This window comes from Pongo abelii, chromosome 12, assembly GCF_028885655.2.
Source record: "Pongo abelii isolate AG06213 chromosome 12, NHGRI_mPonAbe1-v2.0_pri, whole genome shotgun sequence".
In the NCBI taxonomy this organism is placed as follows: domain Eukaryota; kingdom Metazoa; phylum Chordata; class Mammalia; order Primates; family Hominidae; genus Pongo; species Pongo abelii.
In genome coordinates this window covers 105,215,465-105,239,294 of record NC_071997.2, presented here as the reverse complement: position 1 = coordinate 105,239,294, position 23,830 = coordinate 105,215,465, and the positions used below count along the sequence as shown (strand labels likewise).

Here is a 23,830-nt window from a genome sequence, read left to right as displayed (position 1 = left end):
TCAATCTCTTGACCTCATGATCCGCCCACCTCATCCTCCCAAAGTGCTGGGATTACAGGCGTGAGCCACCGTGCCTGGCATTTTATTTCTTTACATATAATATGCATAGGTGTTTTCTAATCTACCTCTGAAAATTCCAATACTTGACATCTTTGCAGGTTTGTTTCTGCACTTGTCCTTATTTTTTAATAGTTAACACTTCTGAAATGGGAGTATGTCTTACAATTGATGGTATTTAGTAATTTAATTGACAGTGTATTTTTTTATTCTACTAGCATATAAATTGATGGGACATTTTATAATCAATAGCATCTTAAATTTAATAAAATATGATATTTGTGAGGATTTTGAAGCCTAGGATGAAGATTTTCCTCAAAGAGTATTTTTTTTTTTTTTTTTTTTTGAGATGGAGTCTCGATCTGTCACCCAGGCTGGAGTGCAGTGGCAAGATCTCGGCTCACTGCAAGCTCAGCCTTCCGGGTTCAAGCGATTCTCCTGCCTCAGCCTCCCGAATAGCTGGGACTACAGGTGCCCGCCACCACGCCTGGCTAATTTTTTGTATTTTTAGTAGAGATGGGGTTTCACTGTGTTAGCCAGGATGGTCTCAATCTCCTGACCTCGTGATCCGCCTGCCTCGGCCTCCCAAAGTGCTGGGATTAACAGGTGTGAGCCACCGCGCCCAGCCTCCTCAAAGAGTATTTCACTTACTTTCAACTCTGGCACCATCAATCAGTCCAGGACCACTTTAAATCCATGGCTTGAAGGTTTTTTGGGACAACCCAAAAAACCTTGTATATTTGGAACTTGAGCTGCCAAATATACAAAAGTTAGTCTGTGGTTATGACTTCTCAGAGACTTCGCCCCAGACCCCTGGAATTCTCAGTGTGAAGGCAACTTTTTTTGCAGTTACCCGAGGTTAGGAGTGAGTGGTAGATTTGTCATTTTGAGGTTCCATTTGAATGTGGGAAGGTCTTCTACTAGATTAAAAAATTTCTAAGGAGCCTGACATGGTGGCTCATGCACTTCGGGAGACCGAGAAGGGTGGATCACTTGAGGTCAGGAGTTTGAGACCAGCTTGGCCAATATGATGAAACCCTGTCCCTACAAAAAATACAAAAATGAGCGGGGCATGGTGGTGCATGCCTGTAATCCCAGCTTCCCCAGGAGGCCGAGGTGTGTGAATTGCTTGAGCCTGGGAGGCAGAGGTTGCCATGAACTTAGAGCTACTGCACTCCAGCCTGGGTGACAGAAGGAAACTCTGTCTCAAAACAAAAAACTAATTTGAGACATACCAATGTATACATTTATGTTGTATAATGTGATGGTTTGTTGCATGTTTACATTGTGGATTGATTAAATCAAGTGAATTAACATATCCATCATCTCACTTATCTCTTTTCGTGTGTGGCAGAAACATTTAAAATCTTCTTTTTTAGTGATTATGCCTATGGTTTATTTTTCTGAAGTTCTCCTTAAGGAGTTCTCTGCTCTAGGCCACAAAGATTTTCTCCTACCTTTTTTTCTATGTTCCAGTCTTACATTTCACATTTTAGTTTTTAATATACTTGGAGTCCACCTCTATAGGTGGTATTAGGAAGTGATGCAATTTTATTTTTCTCTATAGTGAGCCAGTTTTCCCATACCTTTTTTTTTTTTTTGAGACAACGTTTCACTCTTTCACTCAAGTTGGAGTGCAATGGTGTGATCTCGGCTCAATGCAACCACCTCCCGGGCTCAAGTGATCTTCCTACCTCAGCCTCCTGAGTAGCTGGGACCACAGGCATGTGCCACCACACCCAGCTAGCTTTTTGTATTTTTTTGTAGAGATGGGGTTTCGTCACATGGCACAGGCTGGTCTCGAACTCCTGAGCTCAAGCAATCTGCCGGCCTTGGCCTCCCAAAGTGCTGGGATTACAGGCGTGAGTCACTGTGCCCGATTCCCATCACCATTTGCTAAAGAATCATTTTCCCATTGATTTATGGGGCTCCTTTTATTATAATAAGTGGCCATATATACATAAGCCTGTCTCTGAGCTATCTGTTCCATTGGTCTATTTGTTCCTGTCTTTATTTCCTACAGCTTTGTAATGTATCTTAGTGTTTGGTACAACAAGTCCCTCCTTTGCTCTTCTTAAGGTTGATTTAGCTATCAGTAGGCCTTTATTTTGTCATATTAATTTTAGAGCATTTAACAAGTTCTTGAAACATTCCAAATGAAATATGAATTGGGAGTTCATTAAAATATAATTTAAGCCTGGGCAACATAATGAGAACTCCTCTCTACAAAAAATAAAAAAAAATTAGCCAGATGTGGGGTCATGCACCTGTAGTCCTAGCTACTTGGGAGGCTGAGAATTACTTGAGCCCAGGATGTTGAGGCTGTAGTGAGCCATGATCACGCCACTGCACTCCAGCCTAGGCAATAGAACGAGACTCTGTCTCAAAAAAAAAAAAAAGTAAATAAATAAATATATATATATGTGTCTACATACAGACACACACACACATATATATAATTTAATTTGGCTGGGTGCGGTGGCTCACGCCTGTAATCCTAGCACTTTGGGAGGCTGAGGCGGGTGGATCACGAGGTCAGGAGTTTGAGTTCAAGACCAGCCTGGCCAGCATGGTGAAACCCCATCTCTACTAAAAATATAAAAATTAGCTGGGCCTGGTGGTGTGCACGTGTAGTCCCAGCTACTCAGGAGGCTGAAGCAGGAGAATTGCTTGAACCTGGGAGGTGGAGGTTGCAGTGAGCTGAGATCGCGCCACTGCACTCCAGCCTGGGCGACAGAGCAAGACTCTGTCTCAAAAAAAAAAAAAAAATGTAATTTGGGGAGTACTGACATCTTTGTGATTTTAAGTTATTCCAACCAAGAACTTGGACTCTCTCTCCATTTATTCAGATCATCTTCTACATCTTTTATTAGAATTTTACAGTTTTCTACATGGAAGTCTTCTGTATTCTTGGTTTACTTAATACCTTGATACTTTTATAATTTTTATTGCTATTGTGAAGAATATCTTTTATTAAATTATATTTTTATAGTTTTTACTGTAGTAGAGAAATGCTACTGATATTTGTAAGTTGTTCTGGTATTCAGAAACCTTGGTGAATTATTTTATTATGTCTGATGCAGAATGTCTGATTATCATTTCAATTGCTTTCATACTTACTGATCTACTCAAATGATCTATTTCTTTTTGGCCAGTTTTGGTATCTTATATTTTTTCTAGGAGTTTAACTAGAAATTATTAACTATTATTAACTAAAATATTAACTATTTTATCAGAGTTTTCATATTCATTAATGTGTAGTTATTCAAACTGTTTTCTTCTTCCTCTTCTACTTTTTTTTTTTTCTTTTTTGAGACAGAGTCTTACTGTATCACCCAGGCTGGAGAGTGCAGTGGAAGGATCACAGCTCACTGCAGCCTTGACCTCCCGGGCTCAAGAGATCCTCCTACCTCAGCCACCCAAGTATCTGGGACCACAGGCACGCACTACCACACCCAGCTAATTTTTTTTTTTTTTTTTTTTTTTTTTTGAGACTGAGTCTTGCTCTGTCGCCCAGGCTGGAGTTCAGTGGCATGATCTCAGCTCACTGCAACCTCTACCTTCCGAGTTGAAGTGATTCTCCTGCCTCAGCCTCCCAAGTAGCTGGGATTACAGGTGCACGCCACCATGCCTGGCTAATTTTTTGTATTTTTAGTAGAGACGGGGTTTCACCATATTGGCCAGGCTGGTCTCAAACTCCCAACCCCAAGTGATCCGTCTGCCTTGGCCTCCCAAAGTGCTGGGATTATAGGCATGAGCCACCGTGCCTGGCTGCCCCAGCTAATTTTTTAAAATTATCTTTTATTTTTTGTAGAGACAGGGTCTCACTATGTTGTCCAGGCTGGTCTTAAACTCCTGAGCACAAGTGATCCTCCTGCCTAGCCTCCCAAAGTGCTGGGATTACAGGCATGAGCCACTGCACCTGACCACTTCTACTCCTTTTTAATTTCCAAGGAGATTTACATTTACTTTCATCTTTTGCCCTAAAGCATTACCAGCTCAGGTTCACTCCACTTTTATTTTCAATTTGAGGGTTCCTGGGTATGCAGTGGGTATAAATTAGAACTCCAAGCCAGTATGAGGATAGACTCATGGTTAAAATTCTCAGAGAAGGTGTTTTTTGTTTTTTGTTTTTTCCCACCTAGAGTACAATTTTTCTTGTGGTGGGCAGATTTTTTCCTAGCCACTTTTCCACTAAACATGTAGCACTTTTGAGAATTCTGGCTTTTTCCCAGGGTCTCCATTCCAAATACACACTTCACATGGGCCTTGTCTTTTCCTCCTACCTTGTTGTTAACCCAAATCCCTTCTGACTGACGCTACAAATGATATAGAGTGTTGAAGTATCAGATGATTTTCTACTCATGTTTTTCAGTTTTCTCCTTAATTTTGGCCTGTAAGGATTTCCCTTACTCTTTTTTGAGGAGCTTAATTTGGCATTTAAAAGGATGCTGGGCTGGGTGCGGTGGCTCACACCTGTAATCCTAGCACTTTGGGAGGCCGAGGTGGGCGGATCACCTGAGGTCAGGGGTTTGAGATCAGCCTGGCCAACGTGGCAAAACCTCGTCTCTACTAAAAATACAAGAATTAGTCGGGCATGGTGGCTCAGCTACTCAGGAGGCTGAGGAAGGAGAATTGCTTGAACCCAGGAGGTGGAGGTTGCAGTGAGCCGAGATGGTGCCACTGCACTCCAGCCTGGGCGACAGAGTGAGACTCCATCTCAAAAAAAAAAATTGTTTTATTTGAAATTGTAACAAATGTCATTACTGCCTTTAAAATGACCTGGAGCACTTTGAAAAAATCGCAGAAGTTTTCCAACTACAGAATAAAATTAAAATTCTACCATTAGGCATAACCTGACTTCCATCTACCTTGTCAGCCTAGCATCTCCCACTACTTAGCAAAAGTGCACCTGACAATCATGACATGCTGATCTCAGTGATGTTCCCACTTGCCTGAAATACTCTTTCTTCACCTAAAAGTCTTGTGCTGATTCTTTAAACTCCAGTACAAATGCAACTTTTTGAAAAATTCTCTTCCCTTCTCTCTTAGGAAGTTAATCACTGTCCTCTATATTCCCTGATATTTATATGTTTGTTACAGCGTTTACATGTGGTTATGGATGCCAACTGTATCAATATCTGATACATGAGATGTATCAGTATCTGATACCTAAAAGGTGAGAAGTGCTGTCAATAAAGTCTCTAACCTAGAACATAATCTGATTTTCTTTTTTCTTTTTGTGCTTCTCTAGACTTCAAAGCAGCATAGATTGAAAAAGATCCAGAAATTAACAGGTCAGAGAGATCCTATCCTTTACTCTTCAGCTCAACGTTAATAACAGACCAATTGTGGGTCGGCCTTATGACTCTAGCCTTAAATAGCAGGTGGAGGGAGGTTGAAAAAGAGGATGTAAATGGAAGAAGTGTGCCTCTTCTTTCTAGCATCTCCATGTCTAAAGATATGTATGTATATGGCTCCATAATTCTTTCCATGGTTCTTTCCCTTATGCTTCCTTTCCTCAGCTCCTTTTGTGCAAAGCCCAAGGTATTGGGAAGGAAACTTGGTGAGATTTAGAATGGACAAAGGGTAACTACCAAGAGTTTGGTGAGGGAAGTTTCCTTGTCTTTTTCCCCCCACCATAGATACTGGATAGACTCCTTTGGAGAAAAAGATATGTATCATGACCTCTGTTTCCCCTACTCTCACTGCTTATTACTATGATTATTCCTATTCTTCCCAATGTATATAGCTTACATCTACTGTATGATGAAGGCAGCATAGTATGGCTTTTTGAAAAATCTTGAGATGGGTTAAGTCTGAGATCTACCACTAATTAGCTTTATGATCTTGGGCATAACTTCATCTTTGTTTCCTTATTTGCAAAAAGAGGGGGTTGGACAAAATGATCATGATCATCAATAGTCATGAGGCTGACAGATTCTTCACCTCTTCTCCCAGATCCACAGTGGGAAGAAAACCTCAGGATGGCTTGCACTGAAGCTAACCTGACATGGTGAGTAAAGCCTGTCTTCAGCCTATTCTACTGATAAATTCTGTGAAAGTTAGACGTAAAGTACATGGACTCTGTTTTACTTCCTTCACTATGATAGCTTTCTCCTTTCTAAGTTAAATCTCTCTTATTGTTTTCCTTACTGGTGCTTTAATGAAACTTCAATTACATTGACATACACTGTTGCATCCAGTGTTTCAGAACTCCCTGTGGGCTGGACCCAGGAATATATACTCTGGTCAATGGAGCGGAGCCTTCAACAGATCTTCCGATACCTAGAAAGCACAAGGTCAGGCAATGTAGTTTCTGGGTGGGGATTGAAGGTGGTAGAGGTTTTAAAAAGAAGGAAGGAAGGGAATGAAGGAGGGAGGGAGACAGGGAGAAGAGAGAGTTTTCATTTTGTCTGTGGGGGAAGTTTTGGGTTCAAACTGGTGGAAGGATCATTTCTGGGTGGAATGGGAACAGTTTCCTCCCTTTGTCCTGGTGGAGAAATTATTTCTATAAGTAATTGATGTTGGGGAAATAAACTTTTTTTTTCGCATTCTCCTTCAGGCCAAAAATATTTTGCATTTGAAATGGCCACTTTTTTTCCTTTTCCTATTTCAATGCAAACTGAAACATTTCTCTTTATTTCTTAGATCAAGGCTTATGGAACAGGATTTGCCTGAATCACAGGATATGATTTCTTCCTCTACCACCTCTCTTCTTGTGGCTCAGAAGACTGTTCTATGCTGTTGTGACTATAAGAAAGCAAAACATTCTACTGACCACAGCATCTCCTTTAGTTCGTCATGCAATGACTCCAGTCTGTCTCATCTTCCTGTCTTTTCTGAAGGAACAACTTGGGAATTCCAGAGCCATAGTTTACCTATTTCCCACAAAAAGCAATCATCTGTGTTCAGGAACCAAGGCAAAACCCTGCCTCTTTTTCAGCTCTCAGAGCCCCAGAAATCAAAACTTTTTCAGAATTTGGCAGATCTTTCACCCTTACAACCTCAGAGCTCTTTTATCAACTCTATTTCTGAACCCCTAAATACCTGCAAACAAAAAAGGAAAAAAAATGATGAGAGAATGAGCAAGAGTCATTTGACATCAGATCATGAGCCAAATTCTGTTTCCAAGGAGAGACCGCGACTTCCAAGGTGGGCTACATTCAAGCTCTCTCCTTCAGTTAGAAGGCAGCTAGAAGGACATATGTCTCAGAAGGTTTTTGCTTTGCGGCAACAAACAGCACCTTTACCTTTGAGGAAATCATGGGCAATGCTGAATTATATAACTGAAGTACAAGGAGGAGTTGCTGAATCAGAGAAACCCCAAACTCAGTTATCTATGCCCATTCATCAAAACACTGAGCAAAATATCAACAACAAATCCTCAGACCTTCCATCATTTCAGTTCCATGTGAATGCTGGAATGGGATCTGGATCAAATAGCACAGAAACAAAACTTTCACCGTCACTTATCTCAGATAAGCAGTTACAACCTGGGGATGGCCCCCAAATCTTTGGATCCAAGCCTTTAGTTACATCAATGGGCACTCTACCTCCAAGAAGTTTAGAAGTTAATGTAATTCAAGAGGAAACTCCTTTACTGAAGAATGATCCAAAACATGTGCTAGAGCTTAGTATAGAGGAGAGGGTCATAGGTTTTCCAGAAAAAAGGATACAGCAGCACAAGACACAAGTGACTAATGTGGAGTTGACCCCAAGGCTATCACATCAAGTCAAAGATAGCCTAAAGGTAACTCCATTGGCACTACTTCGGGTCATGGATTCAATGGGGATGATCCCAGAATCACATTCAGAATTTGCGGGTTTGTTCCCACAGCTGCCAAGTCAAGTTGTGAAACCAATGGAAACCATGGAAACAGTGAGCATAACCCCCAAACCACCAAATCAAGTCATTCAATCAATGGAGGCAGCCCCAAGGTCTCAGCACCAAGTTATGGAATCAGAGAGGGTGGCCACAAGATTACTGAATCAAGTCACAGATAATAAGAAAGTAACTCCTGTAGCACTGCTTCAAGTTATGGATTCTATGGGGATGATTAACAAATCACATCCACATATAGAATCAGTGGGAATGACTCCAACACCACAATATCAAGTCATAAAGTCAGTGAAAATGGACACATTGTTGAACCATCAAGCCACAAAACCAGAAAAGATGAATCTAAGGCCACAACATGCAGTTACGGAAACTGTAGAAATGATGCCAGGGCCACAGCATAAAGTCATGGAATCTGTGGGCACAACCTCAGCGTCACAAAGTCAAGACATGGAACAAGGAAAGGCTACTCCAGGGCTAATATGTCAAGACACAAAATCATTGGAAATGATCTCAGCACCATTACATCCAGTCATGGGTTATGTGAAAGGAATTCCAGTGGCACTATTACAAGCCATGGATTTCAGGGGGATAATTCCACCAGCACAGCCACATGTTATAGAATCTGGGGGCTTGACCCCAAGTTCACAGTTGCAAGGTAAGAGATCTGTTCATCTGGTCCTACCCCCAGAGTTCCAAGATATAAACACTGTGGAGTTGACCCTAAGACCGCCAATAGAAGATACAAAATCTGTGGAGTTGGCCCCAAAGCCATGGTTACACGATGTCAGATCTGAGAAGGTAGCCCCAGTACTATTGCTTGAAGATGTGAAAACTCCTCAAATGGTAGAATGTAAGAGGTTAATTCCTGAGACACAGGTGCAAGATATGAAATATGGGGAATTGACCAAAGGGACACAATTTAAGGGAGTAAAAGCTGCAGAGATGAGCCCCAAACCAAATCATGAAGCCACAGAGCCTGAAAGATTGACCCCATGGCATCAAGCCTCAGAATCTTTAGAGATGATCTCAGGACCAGGATATCAAGGAAAAGAAGCAAAGTTGACCTCTGACAACTGTCACCAAGTGGAAAAATCTATTGAGTTGACACAACCATCTTTAGGAACTACCCCAGGGCCACTGAGCCAAACTTCAGAATCTGTGGAGATGAGCTCAGTGTCATTCCAAGACATTCTTAAGACAATGCATCAACTTGGAAAAGGAATGGGGGAAACTCCAGTATCACGACACATAACGGAAGAATCTCTGGATTTGATACCAGGATCAGAAATGCAAAGTGTGAAATCAGAGGGGGTGACCACAGAGCCACAGCCCCATGATATGAAGTTTGTTTACTGCAATCTAGGGCCATGTTCAGAAGTTACTGAGTTGTCAGAGATACCCCCCATGTCAGAATATAAGGAAACTGTGGGGTTGGCATTGCCTCAAGTTGATAAGACCCAGGGGGTCATCCCAGTACCACCACATTCAGAAACAGGATTTTTGGAGTTGACTCTAGGACCAGGCACGCAATATGAGAAATCAGAGCCACTACTGCAAAATTTGAAATCTATGGAGTTAACCAGTGAGTCATCTCCATTATTGATAGGATCTAAAAAGTTAATTACAGAACAAAAACCACATGTTATGGACCTGACCCCAGGGCCACAGCTCCAGGGAGAAAAGTCTAAGCAGTTGGATCTAGAGTCACAGTTGCAAGATATGAAATACATGAATTTAATCCAACAGTCAACTACAGGAGTGGTAGAATCTGAGGAGATGATGCCAGAGCTACTGCTACAAAGTATGCCATTGGAGGATTTGACTAAGAGGGAAGAGCTCCAACGTGTAAAATCTGTGGATTTAAATCTAGGCCCATCTCAGCCAAGTGTCAAATCTTCTGGATTGACCTCAGGGCCACAGTTGCCAAGTGTCAGATTTTCAAAGATATTTCCAGGACCACTTCTTCAAGGTGAAAAACCTGTAGAATTAATCTCACAGCCCCCACATTATGGTGTGAAATCTGATGAATTGACCTCAGATTCCCCAGTTCAGGACATCAAATTGTCAGATTTTATCCCAGAGCCAACACATCAAAGTGTCAAATTTGTACAGCTGACTCCAGAATCACAACCTCAGGATGTGAAATTTGTGGAACTAAGCCCAGGACTATACTTGCAAGATGTCAAATTTTCTGATTTGATCCCAGAGCCAAAGCATCACGGTTTCAAACATATGCAGTTGACACCAGGAGCTCAGCTCGAAGATATAAAGTCTCTAGATTTTGTACCAGAGTCATCTTTGCAGTCAAGCCAAGGGCCACATGTTGAAGATATGAAATCTGTTCTGTCTACTGAAGGATCACAATTTCACAGCATGAAATCTGCTAAATCGACCTCAGAACTACCATTTCAAAGTGTAAAATCTGAGGAAGTAAACCTAGGGCCATGGCAGCAAGATACCAAATTTTCTGAATTGACTTCAAGGCCAAAGCTGCAAGGTGTCAATTCTGGGGATCAAACTCCAGGATCAATGTTTCATAGTGTGAATTCTGTAGAGGTGGTTCCAGAGTTAGGGCTGCGAGATTCCAAATTAGCAAAGATATTTCCAGGAACTCAAAGTATGAAACAGGTAGGGCTTAACCCAGAGCTGCGGCTACAAGAGGTCAAATGTTTTGATTTAGTACCAGGAACTCAACCTCAAGGTGTGAAATCTTTAGAGTTAAACTCAGGGCCACAGCTACAATGTGTAAAAGTTTTAGAGATGACCCCAGGGCCAAAGATGCAAGAGGTACCACCTGTGACAATGGCTCCAGGGCCAGAGGGGGAAGGGGTTAAGCCTGAGTTGTTAGTACCAGAGCCACTGTTTCAAGTTGTAAAATATGTAGCAGGCAACCAAGAACCAAGCCTTGAAGCTGAAGTTTCCTATAAATTAGTCTCAGAGCCACAAATGCCAGATGCAGAATCCATGGAGTTGACTCCTGGGCCACAGTTGCCCAGTGTAAATCATTCTGAGTTGACCAGACAACGACAGTTACAAGGTATGAAATCTTCTGAATTGATACAAAGACCACAGTTACAAGACGTAAATCCGGTGGAGTGGAGCCCAATCTTGAAACTTCAAGGTTTCAGATCTGAAAAGCTAACCTCAGAGCCACAGCTAGAAGATATGACATCTGCGGAATTAATCCCAGGGCCACATTTGGGAGATGTGAAAACTATGCAGTTAACACCAGAGCCAGAATTGGAAGATGTCAAATCTATGACGTTAACCCCAGAGCCACAGGCAGGAGGTGTAAAACTTGAGGAGGTAACCCCGGGCTCAAAGCTTCAATCTAAGTTGCTGACTTCAGGATCGCAGTTGGAAGATGTGAAATCTGTGACCTTAACTCCAGGACCACGCCTGGAAAGCATGAAATCTATGGAGATAACTCCAAGTCCACAGCTGGAAGGTGGGAAATCTGTGGCGATAACCTTAGGGTCACAGACAAAAGATGTCAAATCTGTGGAATTCACCCCTGATTCCGAGCTTCAAGATGTAAAATCTGTGGAGTTGACTCCATGTTCAAGAATTCAAGATTTAAAAACTGAGGAGTTGGTCCTAGGTACACAGCTGCAAGATATGAAAGCTGCGAAATTAAAACTTGGGCTAAAGATGCAAGGTGAGAAGTCTATGGCTTTTGCACCAGGGCCATTGCTTCAAGGGGTTAAATCTATGGAGATGCTTCAAAGGCCTCAGCTACAAAGTATGAAACCTGAAGAACTAACTTCAGTCCCACAAATGCAAGATATGAAATTTGTGGAGATTACTCCATGTTTAAAGCTTCGAAGTTTAAAATCTATAAAGGAGACTCAAGATCCACATCTGCAAAGTGTAAAACCTGTAAAGTTGACCCCATGGCAAAAGAGGCAGGCAGTAAAATTTGTGAATGTAACCAGAGGAGAAGAGTTTGAAGAAGTAAAATCTGTGGATTTAGACCTAAAGCAACAGTTTCAAGGGATGGCACCTCTGGATTTAACCCTTGAGCCTGAACAGGATGGTCAGATATCTGTAAACTCACAAGAGCAGCAATGTGTGAATTTTGAGCAAGTAAAGAAAGGGTCTGAGTCAGAAGGTGTAATGTCTTTGGAGTTAATTCCAGAGCCACAATCTGAAGGTATAAAATTAGTAGACCTCAAGTCTGACCTACAGTCGAAAGGTATAAAATCATCTGAATTGACTCCAGAATCAAATATGCAAAATGTAAAAGCTAAAGAGTTCAAACATGAACCACAGTTGCAAAGTATGAAATCTCCCAAGTTGACCCCAGGACCACAGTTGCACCAAGTGAAACCCTTGGGCTCAACTGTAGAGCCACAGATTCAAAGTGTGAAAATTGTGGAGTTAAACAAAGAGCTAGAGCTTGGAAGAATGAAATCTGTTCAGTGGATAACAAGACCTGAGTTCCAAGGTCTAAAATCTGTAGGGTTAAATCTTGGGTCACAATCTCGAAGTGTCAAACCTGCAGAATTGAAACTTTCCATACAGTTGGGAGATATGATAGCATCTAAATTGGTTCTAGAGCCAAAACTTCAAGGTGCAAAACCTATGGAGTTTAACCGTGGGCCACAGTTGCAGTGTGTAAAAACCTCTGAGTTGTCTTCAGGACCACAGCTGCAAAAAGGGAAAATGCTGGCATCAACCTCAGAGTCACAACTTCAAGGTGTGAAAACTGTGGAGTTAAACCAAGACTCACAGCTTAGAAGTGTGAAATCTGTGCAGTGGATACCAGGACCTGAGTTCCAAGGTGTAAAAACTATAGGGTTAAATCTTGGTTCACAATCTCAAGATGTCAAGCCTGGAGAGTCGAAATCTTCCATAGAGTCAGGAGGTGTAAAGTCATCTCAACTGACTCTAGGGCCAAAACTTCAAAGTGTAACATCTATGGAGTTTAACCTTGGGTCACAGTTGCACTTTGTGAAAGCTCCTGAGTTGTCCGAAGGACCACAGCTGCAAAAAGGGAAAATTCCAGCATTGACCTCAGAGCCATATTTTCAAGGTGTGAAAACTGTGGAGCTAAACCAAGACTCACAGCTTGGAAGTGTGAAATCTGTGCAGTCGATATCAGGACCTGAGTTCCAAGGTGTAAAAACTGTAGGGTTGAATCTTGGTTCACAATCTCGAGGTGTCAAGCCTGCAGAGTTGAAATCCTCCACAGAGTCGGGAGGCGTAAAATCATCTGAATTGACTCTAGGGCCAAAACTTCAAGGTGCAAAACCTGTGGAGTTTAACTTTGGGCCACAGTTGCAATGTGTGAAAACTCCTAAGATGTCCCAAGGACCACAGCTGCAGAAAGGGAAAATTCTGGCATCAACCTCAGAGCCACAGCTTCAAGGTGTAAAAGATGTGGAGTCAAACCAAGACTCACAGCTTGGAAGTGTGAACTCTGTGCAGTGGATACCAGGACCTGCGTTCCAAGGTGTGAAATCTGTGCTAAAATGTGGTTCACAATCTCGAGTTGTCACAACTGTAGAATTGAAATCTTCAGTACAATTAAGAAATGTGAAGTCATCTGAGTTAACTCCAAGGCCAAAGCTCCAAAGTATACAACCTTTGACATCACTCCAGGAACATCAGTTGCCAGGGCTCAAACCTATTGATTTGAAATCTGGGCTACAGTTGAGAAGTGTGAAATCATGTGGCCCAATTTCAACATCAAAGCTCTGTGATATAAAATCTATGGCATTCAAACCTGGGCTTCATTCGCAAGATGTGAAATCTTCTGAGTTGACCCCAAGACCACAGCTGCACAAAGTGAAACCCTTGGAGGCATGCCCAGGAACACAGCTGCAAGATGTGAAGTCTCCAGTGTTTACACAAGCGCCACAGTTTTCAGGGGTGAAATCTGGAGTATTAAGCCAAGAGCTACCATTACAAAGTGATAAAACTGTAGCGCTGGACTTCTTACTACACTTGAAAAGCATGAAATCATCTGAATTGGCTCATCAGACAAAACTTCCAGGTATGAAATCTGAGGAGTTCAACTCTGGGCCACAATGGCAATGTGTCAAATCTTCTAAGTTGAACCCTAATATAAAGTCCCAAGACATGAAGTTTATAGAGTTAAACCCCAGTTCACAATTGAAAGATATCCCATATTCTGATTTGACCACAAGGACCAAGATTCAAGATGTCAAAACTACAGACTTCAAACCTGGGCCACAGTTGCAAGGAGTGAAATCTTCTGAGTCGGTACTGAAGACAAAGCTTCAAGAAGTGAAATTAAAGGAATGCAACTCAGGCCCATGGCTGCAAGACTTGAATTCTTCTAGGTTGATTATGGGTATAAAGCTTCAAGACATTAAATCTACGAATTTCAGTTCTGGACCACACTTACAGAGTGCGAAATCTTCTGGAGTGATTCCAGGGGCAAAGCTTCAGGGTGTGAAATCGGTAGAATTCAAACCTAGTCCAAAGTTACAAAGTGAGAAATCTGATTTGACCCTGGGGAGGAAGTTTCCAGGTGTGAAATCTGTAGAGCTGGAATCAGGCCCACAGTTACAAGATATAAAATCTTCTGATCTGATCATGGGTATAAAGCTTCAAGATGTAAAATCTATGAAGTTCAGTTCTGGACAACACTTTCAAGGTATAAAATCTTCTGAGGTAACCTCAGGGACAAGGCTTCAAAGTATGCAATCAATGGATTTCAATTCTGGACAACAATTACAAAGCAAAAAATCTTCTGAGTTGATTCAGGGAACAAACCATCAAGATGTTAAATCTGTAGAATTCCACCATGGTCCAAAGTTACAAGGTGTGACATCTTCTGAGTTAACACCAGAGACAAAGCTTCAAGGTGGGGAATCTGTGGAGTTCAACTCAGGCCAACAGTGGCAAGATACAAAATATTCTAACTCAATCATGGGCACAGAGCTTCAAGATGTAAAATCTATGAAGTTCAGTTCTGGATCACACTTGCAAGGTATGAAATCTTCTGAAGTGATCCCAGTGACAAAGCTTCAAAAAGTGAAATCTGTGCTCATGCCTAGGCCAATGCGGCAAGATGTGAAATCTTCTGAATTGACTCTAGGTACAAAGGTACAGGATAGGACATCTTTGGGGTTAAACTCAACTTCACAGTTACAAGATAGAAAATTATCTATGTTGACACCAGGGATACACCTTCAAGGTGTGAAATCTGTAGAATTCAATCCTGGGGCAAAGTTGGAAGATATGAAATCTGGGTTGATAAAGCTTCAGACGGTGAACTCTACAGAAGGCAACCATGACCCAGAATTGCAGGTTGCAAAACTCTCTAAGTTGGCCTTGGAATCAAATATTCATAGTGTGGCACCTTCTGAGTTCGATGCTGAAAAGCAGCAGCAAGATGAGAAATCTCATAAATTGAATCCATGGCCAGACCTTCAAAGTGTAAAATTTATGGTGTTCAATCCTGAGCCACATCTGCAACATAGAAAATCTTCAGAATTATGCACAGGGACAAAGCTTCAAGATGTAAAAACTATGAAATTCAATCTTCGGCAACAGTTGCAAGGTGTGAAATCTTCTGAGTGGTGCCTAGGAACAAGGCTTCAAGGTACACAATCTTTAGATTTCAACCCTGGACCACAGTTGCAAGGAATAAAATCTGCTAAGTTGAATCCTGGCCCTGAGCTTCAAGGTATAAAATCTAAGGTGTTCTGCCTTGGACCACATTTGCAAGATGTGAATTCTTCTGTATCCATTCCAGAGCCACCACATCAGTGTGTAAATTCTACTGGGTGCAACTGTGGGCTACCTTTGCAAGGTGTAAATTCTGCATCCATTCCAGCACCTAAACTTCAGTGTACAAGTTCTAATGGGTGCATCCCTGGGCCACATTTGCAAGGTGTGAATTCTTCTGCATCTATTCCAGAGCCACCACTGCAGTGTGTAAATTCTATTGAGTATAATTCTGGGCCACATCCACAAAGTGTGAATTATTCTGCATCCCTTCTAGGCCCCAGACTTCAGTGTGTAAATTCTAGTGGGTGCAACCCTGGGTCGAATTTGCGAGGCATGAATTCTTCTGCATCCATTCCAGAGCCACCACTTCCGTGTGTAAATCCTATTGGGTGCAGCCCAGGGCCACATTTGCAAGGTGTGAATTCTGCATTCATTCCACAGCCAAAAGCTCACTGTGTAAATTCTATTGGGTGCAACCCAGGGCCGTATTTACAAGGTATGAAAGCACCTGAATTAACTCCAGTTTCAAAACTTCAAGGTATGCAGTATTCTGAATTGAACCCAGGGACAGAAATTCAAAGTGAGACACCTATGATGTTCAACCCTATACCACATTTGCAATGTTTAAAATCTGAATTGACTCCAGGGTCAAAGTTTCTACGTGCAGCACCTATGGAATGCAACCCTGGGCCACAGGTGCAGTATGTGAATTCTTCTGAGTTGAATCCAGGGCTAAAATTGCAATGTATAGATTCTATGGAGTGCAAACTTGCGCCACACTTGCAAGGTGTAAAATCAGGGACAAAATTTCAAGTTATGAAATTTTCTGAGTTGCATCCAGGGCCAGAGCTTCAAGGTATAAAATCTGTTGTGTTCAACTCTGTGCAACATTTACAAGATGTAAAATGTGAACTGACTCCAGGGAGAAAATTTCAAGATATAACACCAAAAGAGTTCAACTCTGGCCCGCAGCTGCAAGGTATGAATTCTTCTGAGTTGAATTCAGAGTCAAAATTTCAATGCATAAATTCTATCAACTTTAATCCAGGGCCACAGATACGAGGCATGAAACCCTCTGAACTGAACCCTGGGTCAGAATCTCAAAGTACAAAATCTATTTTGTTCAATCCTGGACCACACTTGCAAGGTATGAAATCTTCTGAGTTAACTCCAGGGACTAAGTTTCAAGGAGTCCAATTTTTGGAGACGCACCTTGGCTCACAGCAAGTCATGCTACCTGTGTTCACTTTGGGTCCTCAGATAAATGGTATGAAATCTGTGGTATTTTTACCAGAGCCACTGCTTAAAGATGTAAAATCTGTGGAGATAAATAAACAGCCATTGCTTTATGATGCAAATTCTGCAAAAATGATTTCAGCCTCTGAGCTGCCAGACATAAAATGTGAGGTATTTACATTAGAGCCATGTTTTCAAAAAGTGAAATCTGTGGAGTTAAAACCAGAACCGTATCCTCAAGGTATGAATTCTGAGGAGTTGCATTCACACCTCAGGCAGCATAATGTGAGATCTGTGGTATTTGTACCAGAGCCATGTTCTCAAGATGTGAAATCTGTGAAGTCAACTCTATGGCCACAACCTCAAAGTGTAAATTCTTCAGGGTTGACATCATGCTTTGGGTCCCAATGCGTTAAATCTGTGGCCTTTGCATCGAAGCCATGCTTTCAAGATGTAAAACCTGTGGAGCTGACACCAGGGGCCCAACAGCAAGGTATAAATTATCAAGAGTTGACTTCAGGATGGCAAGAAGTGAAATCAATGATGTTGGCACCAGAGCCAACTAGGAAGTTCCCATCAGGACCACTGTTGACTAGTGTCAGATTTTCAAATTTGTCTCCAGAATCACAGCAACAAGGTGTGAAATCTTTGGAGTTTACTCTAGAGCCAAAGTTGCAAAGCGTAAAACATGTGAAATTATCTTCAGTGTCTCTGCAGCAAACTATAAAATCTGTGGAATTAGCACCAGGGTCACTGCTTCAAAAAGTGAAATATGGGGAGCAAACTCCAAGAACAAATTATCAAATCACGGAATCCTCTGAACTAATCCCTAGACCAGGGCATCAGTTTGCAAAATATGCAGAGATGCTCCCACAGCCAAAGTATCAAGTCCCTAAATCTGCAAATTTGATTTCAATACCAATTTATCATGCCACAGAATCTTCAGAAATGGCACAAGGATTGGCACATAAAGGCATAGATACTGTAGGGAAATCTGTGGGGTTGACCCCAAAGCTAACAGGTAGAGCCATGGAATCCTTAGGGATGCTGCTGCAGCCAGATCTTCAGGTACCAAAATTTGTTGATCTGACTCCAATGGTAAGGGATCAAGGCTCAAAATTCTTAGGATTAACTCCAGAGAAAAGCTACCAAATCCTAGAAACTATGGAATTGCTGTCTCGGCCACGGCCCCGAGTTAAGGATTTGGGGGAGTTATATATGAAGCCACTGCAGCAAACTGTGGAATATGAAGAGATTACTCCGGAACTCAAGCATTACTTTACAGAAGCTATGGGGTTGACCACTGAGGCAAGGATAGAAGCAAATGAATTATTTGGAATGACCCCAAAGCCAACAAGTCAAGCCACTGGATTTGCAGAGAGATCCCCAAGGCTCTGTCCCCAAAACTTAGAATGTGTGGAGGTGATCTCTGAGAAAAGACTGCAAAGGGAAGAATCTGTGGTATTGATTCCAAAGTCATTACATCACGTCCCAGATTCTGCTTCAGGGATGACACCTGGGTTAGGACATCGAGTTCCTGAATCTGTGGAGTTGACTTCTGAGTCAGGAGTGCAGGTAGAGAAAACTTTCCAATTAACCCCCAAACCACAGCATCATGTGGGATCTCCAGGGATAATATTAGGGTTAGGACATCAAGTCCCAGAATCTGTAAATCTGACCTGTAAGCAATGGCTACAAAGGGAGGAATCTTTAGAGGTGCCCCTGAAGCAAACAAGTCAAGTTATAGGACATGAAGAGCTCACCTCTGAGGCACGGCAGCACAGGGAGGTATCAATGGGGCTAACAAAGTCAAAGAATCAAAGTATGAAATCTCCAGGGACAACCCCAGGACCACTGGATCGAATTGTAGAATTTATGAGGATTAGTCCAGAGCCACTAGATCAAGTCACAGAATCTGCAAGGAGACAGCTTCAAGTTGCTCAATCTGAAGAGGTAATCCTCATAGATGTCCCAAAAGTTGTTCAATCTGTGAAAGTGACCCCTGGACCACCATTTCAAATTGTAAAGTCTGTGACAATACCAAGGCCAACCCCTCAAATGGTAGAATATATTGAGTTGACTCCAAAACTGCAACATGTGAGACCTTCAGAGCACCACTCAGGGCCATGTTTGCAAGATGTGAAATCTACAAAATTAATCACAAAGCCAAAACACCAGATTTTGGAAACAGTGGAGCTGACAGGGTTTCAAATTGTAAAAACTATGTTAATCCCAGGGCCATCCCTTCAAATCGCAAAATCTGAGGAGTTAGCACCAGGACCAATTCCTCAGGTTGTAGAACCAATAGGAGTAGCCCTAGAATCAGGAATTGAAGCAATAAATTGTGTGGATTTACTTCCAAGGCCACATCTTCAAGAACTGATAGTACCTGCAGAATTAACTCCAAGGCCAGGTATTCAAGTGAAATCTGAAGAATTAACCTCACCACAAACATCTCCATTTGAGGAACATACAATATTGACTCATAAACAAGGGCTTCAGGCTGTGAAATCTACAGTGATAAAAACAGAGCCTCCTAAAGTTATGGAAACTGAGGATTTGAATCTAGGACAGGTGTGTCAGAATAGGGACTGTCAGAAGTTAACATCAGAAGAGTTACAAGTAGGGACTGACTTCTCTAGGTTCCTAGAAAGCTCTTCAACCACACTCATTTCAAGCTCTGTCAGAACAGCATCTGAATTAGGAGGACTTTGGGATTCTGGGATACAGGAAGTATTCAGAGCTTTGGATATAAAAAACCCTGGGACAGATATTTTGCAGCCTGAAGAGACCTATATAGACCCTACTATGATACAATCTTTAACTTTTCCCTTGGCCCTTCATAATCAAAGCTCTGATAAGACAGCTAACATTGTGGAAAACCCATGTCCTGAGATTCTAGGAGTGGATGTCATATCTAAAGAGACAACTAAGAGGAAGCAAATGGAGGAGCTAGAGAACTCACTTCAGAGAGATCTACCACAAAACTGGAGATCACTATCTAGGACATTCCGGGCAGAATCAGGGGTTCAAAAAGGTCTCATCAAGTCTTTCCTGGGCAGACAACACAACGTCTGGGAGAGTCATGCCTGGAGGCAGCGACTACCAAGAAAATATCTCTCCACTATGCTAATGCTGGGGAATATTTTAGGGACCACTATGGAAAGGAAGCTTTGTTCTCAAACATCTTTAGCAGAAAGAGCCACTGCAGATACTTGTCAATCTATTCAGAATTTATTTGGGATTCCAGCTGAACTGATGGAAGCTTCCCAGAGCCTGCCAGAGAAGGGTCCAGTTACTATTTCTCAGCCTTCCGTGGTCAAAAACTATATTCAGAGACATACTTTTTATCATGGTCATAAGAAAAGAATGGCCTTAAGGATATGGACACGTGGCTCCACATCTTCCATAATACAGCAATACTCTGGGACTAGAGTGAGAATAAAGAAGACAAACTCAAGGTTCAGTGGTATATCCCAAGAAGTCATTCAACATATGCCTGTCTCATGTGCAGGGGGCCAGCTTCCTGTCCTGGTAAAGTCAGAGTCTTCCCTCAGCATATTTTACGATAGAGAAGATCTTGTTCCAATGGAAGAAAGTGAGGACTCACAGAGTGATTCCCAGACAAGGATTTCTGAGTCCCAACACTCCCTCAAGCCAAATTATCTTTCCCAGGCTAAGACTGACTTCTCAGAACAGTTCCAGTTGCTACAAGATCTGCAGCTAAAAATAGCAGCAAAACTCTTAAGGAGTCAAATACCCCCCGATGAGCCTCCACCTCTAGCTTCAGGTCTAGTCCTAAAATACCCTATCTGCCTACAGTGTGGCCGATGTTCAGGACTTAACTGCCATCATAAATTACAGACCACTTCGGGGCCTTATCTTCTTATCTATCCACAGCTCCACCTTGTACGCACTCCTGAAGGCCATGGTGAGATTCGGTTGCATCTTGGCTTTAGGCTGAGAATTGGGAAAAGACCCCAAATCTCAAAGTATCGTGAAAGAGATAGACCCATCATACGGAGAAGCCCTATATCACCATCACAAAGGAAAGCTAAAATCTATACTCAAGCTTCCAAGAGTCCTGCTTCCACAATAGATTTGCAGTCTGGGCCTTCCCAGTCCCCTGCTCCTGTACAAGTCTACATCAGGCGAGGACAATGCAGCAGCCCTGACCTAGTAGAAAAGACAAAAACTAGAGCACCTGGGCATTATGAATTCACTCAAGTTCACAACCTACCAGAGAGTGACTCTGAAAGCACTCAGAATGAAAAACGGGCTAAAGTGAGAACCAAAAAGACCTCTGATTCAAAATATCCAATGAAGAGAATCACCAAGGGACTTAGAAAACACAGAAAGTTCTACACAAACAGTAGAACCACAATAGAGAGTCCCTCTGGGGAATTACCAGCCCATTTAAGAAGGAAGAGGATTGGAGCAACTCAGACAAGTACTGCCTCTTTAAAAAGACAACCTAAGAAACCTTCCCAACCCAAGTTCATGCAACTGCTTTTTCAGAGCCTAAAGCGGGCATTCCAAACAGCACACAGAGTGATAGCTTCTGTTGGGCGGAAGCCTGTGGACGGGACAAGGCCAGACAATTTGTGGGCAAGCAAAAACTATTATCCAAAACAAAATGCCAGGGACTATTGCTTACCAAGCAGTATCAAAAGAGACAAGAGGTCAGCTGACAAGCTAACGCCAGCAGGCTCAACCATTAAGCCGGAGAACATATTGTGGGGAGGAACGGGCCAGTGCAGATCAGCTCAACAGCCAAGAAGAGCTCACTCTTTCCAACCCAGACCTCTTCGACTGCCCAAGCCCACAGATTCCCAAAGTGGTATTGCTTTCCAAACTGCCTCGGTGGGGCAGCCTCTGGGAACTGTTCAAAAGGACAGTAGTAGCAGATCAAAGAAAAACTTCTATAGAAATGAAACCTCCAGCCAGGAGTCTAAGAACTTGTCCACACCAGGAACCAGAGTTCAGGCCCGAGGAAGAATCCTACCTGGTTCCCTGGTGAAGAGAACCTGGCACCGACATCTTAAAGACAAACTCACACACAAGGAGCATAACCATCCCAGCTTCTATAGGGAGAGAACCCCACACAGTCCTTCCAAGAGAACCCATCATAACCCCTCTTGGAGAAACCATCGCAGTCCCTCTGAGAGAAGCCAACGCAGTTCCTTGGAGAGAAGACATCACAGTCCCTCTCAGAGGAGGCACCGCAGTCCCTCTAGGAAAAATCATTCCAGTTCCTCTGAGAGAAGCTGGCGCAGTCTGTCTCAGAGAAATCACTGCAGTCCCCTCGAGAGGAGCTGTCACAGTCTCTCTGAAAGGGGCCTTCGCAGTCCCTCTGAAAGAAGCCATCCCAGTCCCTTTCAGAGGAGCCATCACAGTCCCTCTGAGAGAAGCCATCGCAGTCCCTCTGAGAGAAGCCATCGCAGTCCCTCTCAGAGGAGCCATCGTGGTCCCTCTCAGAGAAGACATCACGGTCCCTCAGAGAGAAGCCATCGCAGTCCCTCAGAGAGAAGCCATCGCAGTCCCTCTGAGAGAAGACATCGCCGTCCCTCAGAGAGAAGCCATCGCAGTCCCTCTGAGAGAAGCCATCGCCGTCCCTCAGAGAGAAGCCATCGCAGTCCCTCTGAGAGAAGACATCGCAGTCCCTCTCAGAGGAGCCGTCCCAGTCCCTCTGAGAGAAGACATCGCAGTCCCTCTCAGAGGAGCCGTCCCAGTCCCTCTGAGAGAAGACATCGCAGTCCCTCTCAGAGGAGCCGTCCCAGTCCCTCTGAGAGAAGACATCACAGTCCCTCTGAGAGAAGACATCGCAGTCCCTCTCACAGCCATCGCGGTCCCTCAGAGAGAAGACATCGTAGTCCCTCAGAGAGAAGCCATCACAGTCCCTCTGAGAGAAGACATCTCAGTTCCTCTGAGAGAAGACATCGCAGTCCCTTGGAGAGGAGCCGTCACAGTCTCTCTGAGAGGAGCCATCGAAGTCTCTCGGAGAGGAGCCATCGCAGTCCCTCTGAGAGGAGATCTCACAGGTCCTTTGAGAGGAGCCATCGTAGGATTTCTGAGAGAAGTCACAGTCCCTCAGAGAAGAGCCACCTCAGTCCCTTGGAAAGAAGCCGTTGTAGTCCCTCTGAGAGGAGAGGACACAGTTCCTCTGGGAAAACCTGTCACAGTCCCTCTGAGAGAAGCCATCGCAGTCCCTCCAGGATGAGGCAAGGGAGGCCCTCTGAGAGGAGCCATCGCAGTTCCTGTGAGAGAACCCGTCACAGTCCCTCTGAGATGAGGCCAGGGAGGCCCTCTGGGAGGAACCATCGCAGTCCCTCTGAGAGGAGCCGACGCAGTCCCCTTAAGGAGAGACTCAAGTACAGTTCCCCTGGAGAGAGGCCCAGCCATAGTTTGTCTAGAGATTTCAAGAATCAAACAAGTCTCCTCGGGACCACACATAAAAATCCCAAAGCAGGGCAAGTGTGGAGTCCTGAAGCTACTCGATGAGGCGAGGTCCGCCCCTATTATTCATTGTCCTAAGTCTTCATCGTGCTGCCCTTTCCAGGCTTCTTTCCTGCTCAGCCACTGCCTCCAATTCCTGCGCCCCCAGCGTGGAAAGGCTTCCACTTCTCTCTACCGGGGGGAGGCGTGTGAGAATGGGTCTGTAATTTCTCTAAGATCAATAAAGGGGCAGTAAATGATCTTCCTGTGCATCTGGACTGAGACCACTGGGCGGGTGGATGGGGAAGGCAGGCTGGAGGGACACGAGGAGTTGTGCAAAGGTTCGGAATGAGAGCCAGGGGTTTTGAGGCCCGGCCGAGGCTCCAAGCTCCGCCCCTTCACTCCAGACCCCACCCATAGGTTCCCGGGTCCCGCGTCGCGATCTCAGTGGGGCGGGGTCTCAGAGGAATCGGAGGGTGACTCGTCACGTGACTCGCTCCGGCCGCAGCCCCCTCGGAAGCTGCTAGGCGGAAGTAGAAGTTCAGAAGAGGGCTA

General features: G+C 43.4%; 1 protein-coding gene across 7 annotated transcripts in view; it reads left to right on the top strand.

Moving 5' to 3' along the window:
* Positions 1-23,536, top strand: part of SPATA31H1 (SPATA31 subfamily H member 1) — a 32,205-nt gene extending 8,669 nt beyond the window's left edge. For 3 of the 7 annotated variants that reach the window (XM_054547697.2, XM_054547695.2, XM_054547698.2), the window contains 4 exons: positions 5,312-5,354; positions 6,019-6,073; positions 6,264-6,359; positions 6,709-23,536. In XM_054547697.2, the coding sequence (XP_054403672.1) occupies positions 5,312-5,354; positions 6,019-6,073; positions 6,264-6,359; positions 6,709-23,341 (16,827 nt within the window). In that variant the 3' untranslated portion in view covers positions 23,342-23,536. Of the gene's footprint in view, positions 1-3,376; positions 3,497-5,311; positions 5,391-5,446; positions 5,523-6,018; positions 6,074-6,263; positions 6,360-6,708 lie in introns of those variants that run through there. The other 4 variants (XM_054547696.2, XM_054547694.2, XM_063713479.1 and 1 more) reach the window with 3 other exon arrangements.
* Positions 23,537-23,830: the final 294 nt, after the last annotated feature.